At 52.6% G+C, this 13,451-nt stretch overlaps 1 protein-coding gene across 2 annotated transcripts in view; it reads left to right on the forward strand.

Moving 5' to 3' along the window:
* Positions 1-7,418: 7,418 nt before the first annotated feature.
* RIN3 (Ras and Rab interactor 3) overlaps positions 7,419-13,451 on the forward strand; it is a 121,582-nt gene continuing 115,549 nt past the window's right edge. Inside the window, exon 1 of one of the 2 annotated variants that reach the window (XM_057539191.1) lies at positions 7,419-7,877. In XM_057539191.1, the coding sequence (XP_057395174.1) occupies positions 7,834-7,877 (44 nt within the window). In that variant the 5' untranslated portion in view covers positions 7,419-7,833. The remainder of the gene's footprint in view (positions 7,878-13,451) is intronic. The other variant, XM_057539190.1, reaches the window with a different exon arrangement.

A 13,451-nucleotide genomic window follows, 5' to 3' on the forward strand; every position in this document is an offset into this window, starting at 1 on the left:
AGCTCTTAATGTTCAATCATCTGGCCTCTTGTCAAAAATGTGGATTTGTTTCTCAGAGGACAGTTTCAAAGCCTCTTTCCATTCCCTCACTCCCCGTGCTGCCAAGAGGAAGGACATGCAAACCAAGCAAGCGAGAGCCTTTCCTGAGCCAGCTGCCTTCCCCCTGCCTGCCGCTGGTGTGCGTCCTTCAAGGCCCTCCAAGGGCGGCCTCCTCCTTTAGGCCTCCCTGGTTGTCCTTCACTGTGGGGGAGGGAGCGAAGAAAGAAAATGATCTTCTTGAAAAATTATTCCCTCACGCTGAATCTTTATGAACCATATTGTCGGAGCAACTTGAATTATACGTGTAACTCATGGCCTTGTTTTCTTAAATAATAAAATATGCAGTACTCTGCTATAAATTCTACAGAGCCTATTGATTCTCACAGAATGCTTTCACAGCTTTTTGCCAAACTCTTGTATCTCTAACCAACCTGTGGTTGCAACTGATGAATGACAGGAATGTTATAAATCACACAGTTTTGTTTACACAAATGGGTACAACCAAAGCAAAACAGTAAAGATGTAGTCAGAATTTTACTCATTCGTTGATGACATGAATGACTTCTCTGCAGAATCAGACAATAGTTTTCGAAAACTGGAAGAATATTTGCCTAATTTTTTGTGTTTTTCATAACATAATGACTAAAGATATGACACAATTTTTTTTTAAAGATTTTTTTGATGTGGACCGTTTTAAAAGTCTTCATTGAATTTGTTACAATATTGCTTCTGTTTTATGTTTTGGTTTTTTTGGCCGAGAGGCATGTGGGATCTTAGCTCCCTGACCGGGGGATTGAACCCACACCCCCTGCACCGGAAGGTGAAGTCTTAACCACTGGACCACCAGGGAAGTCCCATGACACACTTTTAGAAATAGCTTTTTTGAAGTATAATTGACATACAAGAATTGTACATGTTTAAAATGTATATTTGATGTCTTGATATATGTAAATATCCACGAAGCCATCACCACAATCAAGATAATGAATATATCAGTCAACCCCAAACGTTTCCTCACATATGGCCTGTTTTTCTGGTCATTTCTTCTTCTTCTTTTTTTTTTTTTTTCCCGGCCATGCACACGCAGCATGTGGGATCTTAGTTCCCTGACCAGGGATCAAACCCATGCCCCCTGCAGTGGATTTCTGGTCATTGCTATACGGATGTAGTTGACACTGTTGGTTGTATACCCAACATCCATTCTCTTCTTCCTTCCTTTAATTTTGCTAAGGTTTCAACCCCTCCCCAACATGATCCAGGGAAAGGGCACCTCCAAGCCCAGGACCAAGTATGGATCTTAATTAACCTAAGCCAATCGGTGTGTGACATTCTCCTGGTGACTAGGCCAGACATGTGACCTAAGTTGGCCAATCACACTACAAGGACTTCTGTTGCGTGCTTAAGAGAGAGGTTTTTCCCCTCTCTTGCAGGATGGCCCCGTAGAGCGTGATCTCAATTGCGACTGGAAGCTGTCTTAGAACTGTTGGAGAACTAGCCTGAGGTTGAAGTCAACGCTGAGGAGGCCAGAGCAGAAAGAAGGACCAAACCTGAGTGATTGATGGCAATGTTGAATCCTTTTACTAGACAGCATCCACGATGGCTCCCAATATTCCTTGCCCCCTAGTCTTCATACCTTTGTTTAAGCCCCTCCTGTTGAGTGTAGGCAGGACCTGTGACTTGTTTCTAATAGAATACAGCAATGATGATGGGATGCCACTTCTATATTAGGTTGTATGAGCTGTGACTTCTGTCTTGCTGGCAGACTCTCTCTATTGCCTTCTTAGCTTGCACACTTTGGTAAAACAAGTGGCTGTGCTGGCCATTTCCACATGGCCAGGCACTGGAGATGGCCTCCAGCCAACATCCAGCAAGAAACTGAGGCCCCTCAAGGAACTGAATCCTACCAACAACCATGTGAGTTTGGAAGCAGCTCCTTCCCTAGCTGAGCCTTCAGACGAGACACCAACCCTGGCCAACAACTTGACTGCAGCCTTGTGAGAGACCCTGAAGCAGAGGCAACCATCAAAATTGTGCCAAGACTCCCGAGTCACAGAGATTGTGAGTTAATAAATGTGTTGTGTGAAGCTGCTAAATTTGGGGTAATTTGTTACACGGCAGTAGATAACTGATGCACTTCCTTATCTCTAGGCTTTGAGTTACATGAGGCAGTCCATTTCCTTTGTACTCAGTCCACTTAGAGTCAGGGTTTTCTGTCATTTAAACCCAAGAGCATCCTCCTGTGGTGCGTCTCCTCCACTAGCTTGAAAGCTCCTCAAGGACAGGCCTTCCATGTCCTCCCAGAGATTCACTAGTGTCATAACTTTGTAGACTGTGTGAATTAAGGACATACTTAACCCTAATTTTAGCTCATCTTCTGACGGCACAAAGCAGGGAAAATCCAAACGATGACACGGGACTCAGAAATGGAGAAGACTTTCTCCTTGGTTACAAGTCTTTTTTATTTAGCCAACAAGAGATTATTAAGTGCCTACTGTTTGCAGAGCCCTCCACTGGATATTGGTGAAGGGAGAGAACAAATTTAAAAGGAGGGTATATTCCTTGCTCCTAGGGAGCCGGCACTCACACTAAGGATAACAGAGGCATGAGAACATTATAGTGTCTAGAAATATGTAACAAGTGCAGGTTAAGAGGGCACTTCAGTGGGGAGCAGACAGGCTTCAGAGACAAACCTCGGAGTCAGAGGAACCAATGCAGTGACTGGGCAGGAGAGAGGTTCCCTGAGACAGATACTGGAAACCTTCAGTTTCTGCCATAGCGATGGGTGGGGATGGCCGAGGGGAAGTGAGACACCAGACAAGAAGCTGTCCCAATAATCCAGATTGGGGGCTGCTTTAAAAGCTTTTTGGGGTGTGTCCTCAGCTCACGAGCACCCTTTCTCTCTGAGATTGTCTACCCCTCACAGCCAAGATGGGGCAATCAGGTTACCTCTCCAGAGAATTGGGAATTGGGACCACACGATGCCGGTAGGTCTCTATAAAGGGTTGACTGAGACTTGGAAACTTGGGGGTATTGGGATGGTCTGTCTGCAGAGAGGAAGGAAGAAAGACAGAGACCTGCAGAGAGAGGGCAATGAGGTAGAATCCCAAAGACTAAGGCTAAAGATACTCTGCTCGGTTTTAGGGGAGAGATCCAGAGCATATCTGTCAGGGTCCTATCCCTTCCAGAACCTGGGGAATCCCTGTGCACCTGTGGGTTCCACCAGGCACACCTATGCCTGTGTCAGTTTCACCTTCCTGCCACGTGGAGTCCCAGAGTGGCTGTAGGTACAGAGTGCGGTCAGATCCCAAGCCAGCATCCATAGGGTAACTGGGCTTTTAGGAATGCTTCTTTAGCCAGTGTGATGTTTCAGAAATCTGAAACAGTCCTATAAAAAAATCCAGATTCCCAGGGACTTCCCTGGTGGCGCAGTGGTTAAGAATCCACCTGCCAATGCAGGGGACACAGGTTTGATCCCTGGTCCAGGAAGATCCCACATGCCATGAAGCAACTAAGCCTGTGCACCACAACTGCTGAAGCCCACGTGCTCTAGGGCCCGTGTGCCGCAACTACTGCCCGTGCGCCTAGAGCCCGTGCTCTGCAACAACAGAAGCCACCACAATGAGAAGCCCGCGCACCGCAACGAAGAGTAGCCCCCGCTCGCCACAACTAGAGAAAGCCCAGCAACAAAGACCCGGTGCAGCCAAAAAAAAAAATAATTCCAGATTCCCAGTTTTTTCGTTTTTTATTGTAAGGCCTTGTAGGCACAGGCCCTCGTTCCTGCGGGGCGTCTGCTGGGGAGAACTGAGAAGAGGCTGCCACTTTCTCCAGAGCCTGGTTCTCAGGTCACCCCAGCCCCTACCCAGTGGGCGCAGACATCGTGTTCCTGGCTCACGCAAAGGATACTGATTAATTTTGCCATAATAAAGCTTTTCTCCACCTCTTTTAAAATATTTCCCCAAAGTAACAGGGAATGGAGAGGTGGGAGCTTTTGAGGGGTCAGAAGAAGATAGAAAAAGCCCCTGAAAGAGAGCTGTTCTCTGTATCTATTTTTGCAAAACAAGATATCCCAAACAGCAACCATTTTATTATATTTTACGATTTTCCCAGTCAGGAATTCAGGCAGGGCTTGTCCAGTGATTCTCCTATTCCATGTGACTTTGACAGAGCGCACTGCACGATATTTAGTTAGCAGATGGGCTGGTCTGGAGGATCCAAGACGGCCTCACTCACATGTCTGATGCCTTGGCTGATTTGAGCTCAGTTTGTCTTATTCCACAGCTTTGCCCTCTTGCCCCACTCCACCCCACCCAAGTCCTTTTCTACGCCCCAGGAGGCTGACCCGTAAGGACTCCACATCCATAGGGACTGACCCACGGGCTCCCAAGTCCTCTGGCTTCCAGCTGGCTTTGGCTACTGGGGGACTACTGGGAGGGAGGAAATTCAGACTATTTCTTTTCCTGCGTCCCTGGACTGAGGGTGCTTGAGCCTCTCCCCTGGTGGTCTTTCTACAGGACAGGACTCTCTGCTTCTGGGTCTCGTAACCACTCCCTCTCCTCATCTTTGGGCTGAGAAAGGTAACAGATCGGAGAGTTACAGCACAGTCCCTTGTATTTCCCCACTACACCTTTATTAAATCCTCCTCAAATAATCCTAATCAGAAATGCCATTTGTTTCCTGTGAGATCTGACTGATACACTTGTGCTTAGTCATAGCACAAATAATAGTTAATACTTATTGAGTACTTACTACATGCCAGGCGCTGTTCTAAGCCCCTTACGTTAGCTCATGCGACATTCACAGAATCCCTATGAGGTAGGCACTATTATTATCCCATCTCACAGATGAGGAATACGAGTCACAGAGAGGTGAAGTAGTTTGCCTAAGGTTACACAGCCACTAAGTGGCAGAGCTGGGATTTGAACCCTGGCAGCTTGACTCAAGCCCCTACTCTCAACAACTACTCTATATAGTAGGAAAATTTCTGTTGAACGAATATGCTGTTTCCTCAAAGTCTGTAATCCAACCCAGAGCAAGGTTTTGGCAGGTTTTGAAAAACAAGACTGTGCTGTGAAACGTTTTTCTTCACAAATAGTTCCCGGAAACTCTAGCAAGGCTTGGAGTTGACCTCCTGGAGGTGACCTTCCCCTGCAAATTCCCACACTCCTCCTCTAGAATGAGTCTATTTGCCCTCACTTGTGCAGAGGGAGGGGAAGCCTGAGGAGCACGTGGAGGTGAGAGCCACCCCATGAGGACCCCAGAGAGGCAAACCAGCCTCTTATATTTGGGGGCAGTAAGTTGAAGTGTTTACCTCTGCATTCCTACAGTCCTGCCACAACTGGACATCCTCCAGACCCAGCAGGGAGTGGAAGGCAGAGGGAGGGGCTGCAATCAGGGACAGCCTGGAGTCTTTGGGTGATGACTAGCGGAAACCTGACTCAGATTGCATTCGAGTTTTTAAAAAAGGAAAAGAAAAGAAAAAGGACTGTATTGGTTCTCATACCTGAGACGTCTAATGGTGCAGCTGGCTTTAAGCATCTCAGAATCTAGGCCTCAAAGGATGTCAATAGGGCATAGTCTCTCTCTGCATTGCTTTCCTCCATCTTGGCTGTCTTCTTGAGCACAATTTTACCACATGGTGGCCCAGGTGGCTGTTGGGCTGCCCCAAGGTTACACTCTCTCAGCATCAGGCCAGCTTGGGGTGGGGGGAAGATTGCTGGCATTTCCTGAGAGTGCCAACAAAAAGTCCCAGAGAGGGATCTTATTGGCCTAACTTTGGTCATGTGCTCATCCATGAGCCAATCACTGGGCCTGGTAAGTGCAAGGCTCTGATTGGCCAGACTAGAATCATGTGTTCTCTCTAAAATGGGGGTAGAATCTTGTTATCTCCACCTGAACCCAACAGAGGAGGGGTGACTCCTTAAATGGAGACCAGGTACTGGGGTACTGTTAACCAAAAAAGGTGAGGGTAAAGGAAAGAGCTTGCAGGCCCAAACAGCAGTAGATTTTCACTTCCCAGTAAGAGTCCTGAGATCCATTCCAGGGAGAGAAGTGGTGGGGGTGAGGACTTGGGAGTGAAAAGGGGACCCAGGAAGGGATCTAAGGACAAGGGTGGCAGAGGTCACAACTGAAAGGGGCTTCTCAGATTTTAGTCTTGGCAACCTCTTCCTCAGTCAGTTACTAGCAACAGGGTCAGGGTGGGGGTCCCATCCGGTGTCCCCGTGAGGAATTTTATCTTCACAGGGCAGGTGAGCGGTGGGCCTTGTGGAGGCCTCTGAGGGGACATGGTGAGAGCCTCGGGGCTCGTTCCATGGAGCCCAGGCTTTGAGGAGCTTGTCCTGAGTTTCTCAGGGGTGGTCCAGGGAGCTGAAGGAAACCTTTATTTGTGGGGGCCATGGAAGAGTGAGGTTACCCACAGTCCAGATCAGCCTAGAAGGACCTGAAAGACTACTCTAGGTGTGAGAGTTACATGGACCTCGTCCCTGGGGCCCAGGGAGCCCTGGGAGTAGCCTACAGACTTGTTTTAGCCTCTGGATGCTTTTACCAGAGCCCTGGGTGTCAGTCCTGTCTGCACCTCAACTTGCTGTGTGGCCTGGGGCAAGTCACCTCCTCTCTTTAGGTCTCGGTTTCCTTATCTATAAAATAAAGGAGTTAGACAAGTGGGTCTCAACCGGGATGATTTTGGCCCCCAGGGACATGTGGCAATGTCTGGAGATATGTTTGGTTGTTACAAGAAGAGGGTATGCTACTGGCAGAGTGGGCAGAGGCCATGCATGCTGCTAAACATCCTACAAGCTCCAACAATAAAGCATTATCTGGCCCCAAATATCAATAGTGCCAAAGCTGAGAAACCCTGCATTAGACTGAGGTCACCCTGTAAGGTGCAGTGCTGACCACTACTGTGAAATGTTCTGAGGGCAGCCCGGGCTCAGGAGGCATTTTTTAGTGCCCAGGCATTTAGAGGAGGGGCCTCCTGGTCCTACCAGAGTTGCTGTAGTTGTATTTGTGTAAACTGACTGACTTTCTCCCTCTGCTCCCATCTAGGTGTGGTACCCAGGATAGGTGAATTAGACTCCTGGCTTGGTGGAGGAACAGACTGCTTTGTGAGGTAGTGAGTTCATCGTCAGTGGAGGCATCCAAGAGAAGGCAGCATGGCCACCTGTCAGAGATGTGGAGGAGGCGCCCTGCCTCTGGTCTGAGGCTGTCTAGTGGCGATTTCGAGGCTCCTTCAGGCAGGAGGTAAAGCGGGAGAGTGCCCTGCGTAAAGCTCTTGGCTTCCCCACCTGCCGGTCCGCAGCGGGAGCGCCTTCCTTCCCACGCGACTCTTCACTAAGCTGGAAACTTTTCCCTAAGTTTTCCTCCCGGGTCTCCGGGAGCCGCTGGAGCGGCGGAGGCAGCACCCCGCGGCTGGGCGTCAGCGCCCGGCGCCCCGGCCCGACACCACCCACCGCCAGGTCCGGCCCCGCGGGCGCGGCTGCCGGGGTTTCCGTGTGCCCCAGGGGGGCTCCGGGCTGCGAGCCGCCGCCGAAAGGCTTTTGACAAAACCTCTTGACCACCAAGGCCAGCCTCTTCCTGAAAGCCCCGCTCGCTCCGATACAGGAAGTAGAGGGAGCGAGCGCTCCAGAGCGTGGCGGCCGCGGCGGCTGTGGGTTTCCGACTGCGCGCGGGGCTGGCGGCGGTACCCGCGCGGGCCCTTCCCCAGGGCGGCGCCAGGGGCATGCGGGCGCCCGGGGCTCCGCGGCCCGCGCCGCCCGGTGCCTGAGGCCCTGCGTTCACCGTCCCGGAGCTGCTGGCGGCATGATCCGACGCGCCGGGGCGCCCGAGTGCGCGGACCCCGCGGGGTGAGTCCGGGGCCGGCGCCCCCTCCTCCCTCGGTGCCCCAGGGCCCCGCTCGGCCCGCGTCCCTCCCGCCCAGCTGCCCCTCCCCGCCCCCGAGGGTGCTCGGAGCTCCGGAGTAGACCCGGCTGCGGGACCTCGGGGTGTCGGACTGAGACCGAACCCCTGGCCACGGCCAAGGCCGGTCTCCCGGTTCTTCGCGGAAGGGGGCGGCCCTGGTGCCTCTGCCGTACCCCGAGACTTGGCTAAACTTTTAAGCCCAGATGTCGCTCGCCGGAAAACCGGCCGGCACGTTCGGCGGCTAGGTTGGTGGGTGCCAGAGGGGCGCCTCTACCAGTCAGAGCCGAAGCGGAGGGGCTGTGTGGACGCGGCCCCTCCCCGGGCTCTGGTCCTGCCTGAACTTTAGATGCAGTCACTCGCGGTCCGGGCCGCGCCATCCTCCCGCACCCCCCGATCCGCCTGTGCCCCGTGCGCGTCCTCGGGCGCCGGAGCTCGGTCGGGCAAGGGGCGGCGGACCCGGGTCCCCGTAAGTTTGGACGCCCGCGGCCTAACAGCTGACCAGCCCGCCTACACCGAGGACCCACCGGGATCCCCTCCCCCACCCCTCTTGCGGGTCTAAGGACAGTGACCTTCGGACCGGCCTTTGCGAAACCCGGGGCTTGGGGAGGGTCCAGGGTGCACGAACTGCGTGTGGCCTCCGGGATCCCCCCCCCCTCACACACACACACCGGGAGAAGGCACAGCTTGGAATGCCTGAAGCCGAACCGGTTTGGGAACTAGCTTTCGAGAGGGGTCTCCGGCGTCTAGTTAGTTTCATGTCCCTCACCCCCCAGCTCACAATCTCGGACTTCTGGACATTGCTCAGGGCTGTGCTCCCGAAGTAGGTTCCCTCGTGCCGCCCAGCCCAGCCAACGTCCCGGGAAGCTTCAGCGGGTGGAGGAGGCTCCAGTTCACAGGCAGATTCCTGGGAAAGCCTCTTGGAACCTTTCTGGGGGCTAAGGTTGATGGGCGCCCCCGGGGAAGCCAGTCCTGGCTTTTTGGTTTGAAAGTCCCGGGCTGCTGCTGTGACGGCCAGCCAGCTGCTCGCTGGCCTAGCTCCTGACCTCGGCTCCCAGGGCCTCGGTTCTCTGCTGCGTAAAACGGAGGGGTGAGCTCTTCTTGTGCAGTCCCGAATTGGGGGGCAGCTGGAGGTGACTGGCCCCCACGCTAGTGGGGGGAGTGTCTCAGAGGGGCCTGTGATGCAACTAGATCTGAATGTCTCCCTCGTCCCCGCTCCCCCATTTCCGCCCCAGCTGGGAAGCCCTGCCTGGATGCTTTCCCCGGGAAGTGGAAAGACAAATGCCATCCGCTGGAGGAACTGGAAATTCTGTTGGGGAGGGGGGCCCCTGGGGGAGGGGCCCCCCCAGGGGCAAGTATCTACCACACCCAATACTGATGGGTGGAGCTAGCAGGAGTTTCCCAGGGAGGAAGGAGAGGTGAGGGGCCACAGGGTCCTGATCTCTCTGACTTCCCATATTTCCCCCAGGATGACCTCTCCTTACCCACTTCCTCTTGCCTTTCTTTGTCCATTACTGGGCCAGTTACTTAACCCCTCCGTGCCTCAATAGTTATCTAGAAAATGAAGATAAGTAATAGTAACTAGCCTTTAGAGTTGTTTTGAGGATTAAATGAAATAATGCATAAGAAGTTTTGCACATGGGCCCATGGGCAAACGTTTAATAGTTATTATTATTACAACTATTATCGTTTGTTGAGTGTAACCCCTCTGTTTGCCGACTGTTTAACTGTCCTTGGCCAGGTCTGTAAAATGGGGACAATAATAACACCTACTTCTTAAGATTGGTTATGAGGATTGGATGAGTTAATATTTAAGTAGCTGTCCACAGGCAGCTAAGGGTTAACACACCAACACAAGCCTGCTTAGAACAGTGTCTGGCATATCCTAAATATTAGATGAATATTGGTTTGTTGCTAAAAACGTCGCTTTATTTAAGAGGACCTTTGAGGTTGGAAGAGTTAAATGAGATAGTATCTCATTTAACCTTGCACCCAGTACAGGAATCCCTTTGACAACATTCCTGAAAGGTACTTGCATACCTCCAGTGATGGAGAACTTGCCACCACTGTGGTAGCCTTTCTGACAGGCAGATATCGAAGAAAGTCTGCCTTCTTCTAACTTCTACCATTAGAAACCCTGTTCAGAGGAGCCCAATCTTTCTCGACTCTCAAATACTAGAAGGCAGTTCTCAGGCGCACCCCTGCATCCTCTGTTCCCTGGGCTGCACATCTACCTGTGTCGCAGTGCCCAAAGATGAGGAGCAATCATCTATGACCCCTCACCCCCAGGCCACCCACAGAGCTTGCCGACCACTCAGGGCTGGGTCCTGAGTCCTCATCAGAGCTAATCTTTCCGCCTGGCTCCCGAAGCCCCCTCCTCCTCGCTGGCAGAAAATGGATGTCCAGACAGCTAGGGGAACGCCTCCCACCCCACACCCAGGGGCTGGGTGGGGGTCGCTTGGAAGCTAGCCCCCTGGAATAGGAGCATGAAGATCTTGGCAAGCAAGCTCTCTGTCTGCTTCTTGTTGAAAACGCCGTCTGGGGAGAAAGAAAATGCCGACAGGCTGCCCAGTACTCTGGACGAAGACACTTTTCTCCCTCCATTCATTCAAGTTCCTTCAACAAATAGTATCTGCATTAGGTGGACGCGGGGGCCCAGCATTAAACCAAGCCCCTGGCGGCTTGCAGCTGACTTTCCCAGAAGACAGAAAGTCAGGGTTAAGGGCTGTTCTGGAGCAGGTGGTCAGGGAAGGCCACTCCAAGAAGACGGTGTTTAGCCGAGGCCTGAAGGAAGTGGGGGGAGTGAGTCAAGCCCCTGGGGGGTGTGGGGTGTGGTCTGTGTGTCGGACACAGAGAGGCTGGAGTGGAGTGAGGGAGAAGAGGCCAGAAGAAGGCTGGCCGGTGGGTAGAGGCTCTGGAGGGCGCTCTGAGTGAGCAGGGGCCACGGGTGGGGTTTGCACAGAGAGGTGACCTGATTAGGATTTGGACTGTGTTGAGGACAGGCCGTAGGGGGAAACAGGAACAGAAGCGGGGGGGGGGGGGGGCCCTGTGGTGGCCGGGAGAGCGGGCTGGGGCCCCGGGTGGAGCGGGCAGTGGAGACGTGAGAAGCGGAGCCACAGGATGCGCTGGTGGATTGGAGGTGAGGTGGGAGACAGAGGCGTCGCGACGATGCGGGTGAAGCTGTGACTGCCGGGCGGCCAGACGCCGAACTGAACGGCAGGGTCCTGCGGACGTGTGTGCTCAGAGCCCACGCACTTTCATATGTTTGATCAGTTGAGGGTCTGTTTAAGATTTTATTTGAAAAAGGATTCCACTCTTGGAAAAAATGTGGCCATTACAGACCTCATCCAATCCCCTAATAATGATGACAAGGAAACGGAGACCCAGAAAGAGGAAGTGCCTTACCCAAGGTCCGGGGAGCTGGGCCTAGGACTCCGGTGTCCTGAGCCTTCGGCCTGCACAAGGCCCCAGGGCTTGCGAGAGCCCTGGCTTTCTGCCTCATGCCTGACATAATGCAGGGGGCCTGCAAGTCCCCTTGAGGAGCCCCTCAGCCACTCCCAGCTCTAAAATGGGGACTCTTCCTGGGCAAGGCCCACCCAGAACAGGATCCAGTGATGAATTCAAGGTCCCAGCTACCGCTCTGCTCACTGACCCGGGTTTCTTTGCTGTCAGGGGCTAATGCTCCCAGGTGGTTCTGGCTGGTACTCAGCTGGGATACTGACCCCCTTCCAGACCCTAAAAGAGACTGGCCCACAGGAAGCAAAAGGTACCTCACCAGCTTAAGGCTTCAGTTCAGGCCCTGAGAAGCCCCAGTGCACCCCTGGGAAGCAAGTAGGAGTGCAGGGGATGGGGGCACAGGAGCTGCTTGGGATAGGGGAGTCTCAGCACATTTGCCCATGGCCCCCTTCCCATCACCCCTACCACTTGACAGGCCTTATCCTGGGCCTCAGTCCCTATACTGTGGTCTTTTTTTTTTTTTAATTTTTTAAAATAAATTTATTTATTTTTGGCTGCGTTGGGTCTTTGTTGCTGCACGCAGGCTTTCTCTAGTTGCGCTGAGCGGGGGCTACTCTTTGTTGTGGTGCACAGGCTTCTCATAGCAGTGGCTTCTCTTCTCTAGAGCCTGGGCTCTAGGCGCGCAGGCTTCAGTAGTTGTGGCATGAGGGCTCAGTAGTTGTGGCTCGTGGGCTCTAGAGCGCAGGCTCAGTAGTTGTGGCGCACGGGCTGAGTTGCTCCGCGGCATGTGGGATCTTTCCGGACCAGGGCCCATCCTCTTGTCTTTTATTTTTTAACTAGCCTCGTAGGTGCAAAGTGGTATCTCATGGTGGTTTTGTCATTTACTGCTTTAAAAAACAAAATTATACAAGTAACAACACATGTTCTTTGTAGAAAATTTGAGAATATAGCAAAATACTGTGATAGTCTGTTTTATATGTCATTCTGAAACCGTGCACCTCAGATTGGAACTTGAACCCATGTGCCGGGATTCAAACCCAGCCAAAACCCAGACTGGGACTTGAACCCACATGGCCGGGAATAGAACCCAGCCAAAACCCCCAGTCTTCCAACTGAGATCGCACACCTGGTCTCAGGACTTAATGAAGCTCAGGTTCTTGATGTCTCATCGCAGAAAGGATTCAGTGAGACAAAGTGATAGGTAAGAAGGGAGAAACACAGTCGACAGACAGAGTGTGGGCATCTCAGAAGGTGAGAAAGGCCTATACTGTGGTCTTTACTGAAGCAGCAAGTGTTAAAATACAAGGACACCTGCGTTTTAATCTAGGAGATCAGGAAATCAAATCGGAAACCAGCCAGGAATGGGTGTGATATTTGAAGGGGGCACCCACCCCGGGCCCTGGCTGCCCTCTCAGGCCTCCCAGGAGCTCCCTTTTATAGACGGGAGTCTGAGCGGGCCTGCGGTGCCTCCCAGCCATGGGCCAGAGCAGAGGGAAGGGGAGAACGGGTGCCAGACAACCACAAATTCCATCCTTCCGGCCCCTCACAGATTCCATCTGTCATGGCGAGATCCTCTCCTGAGTGAGAGTCGTCCCCTAGGTTGTGTCATCTAGGCAGTGACAAATGAGCAGCAATGAAGGGGGTGGGGAGGGGCAGGTTCGGAGGAGGGAAGGGCCTGAGCAAAGGCTTGGAGGTGGGACAGTGTAGAGTGGGACTCGGGAGGGAGGGAGTCTACCCCCTGGTTATCAGATAGTGGGGATCCAGGGAACAAGGAAGGCAAGTTTTGGCCAGAGAGAGATTGATGGAAAGGGGCAAGGAGTATGAAGGGGACTGCCCACGGGGACCCATCCTCATCCCAGGTTACTCTAGGAGTTCAGGGCACCTGTATGCCCAGAAAGAGCCCCAACACGGGGGAGGTGACCCAGAAAAGACCCAAACTTCCTGTTTGTCCCTTGCTATCTACCTTCCATTAGAGAGTCCCCTTTATTTATTTATTTTTATAAAGGCAGCCCTCTTTTTTCCTTTTATTTATTTATTTTTGGTTGCGTTGGGTCTTCGTTGCCGCG

Source organism: Balaenoptera acutorostrata (genome assembly GCF_949987535.1).
Source record: "Balaenoptera acutorostrata chromosome 3 unlocalized genomic scaffold, mBalAcu1.1 SUPER_3_unloc_1, whole genome shotgun sequence".
In the NCBI taxonomy this organism is placed as follows: domain Eukaryota; kingdom Metazoa; phylum Chordata; class Mammalia; order Artiodactyla; family Balaenopteridae; genus Balaenoptera; species Balaenoptera acutorostrata.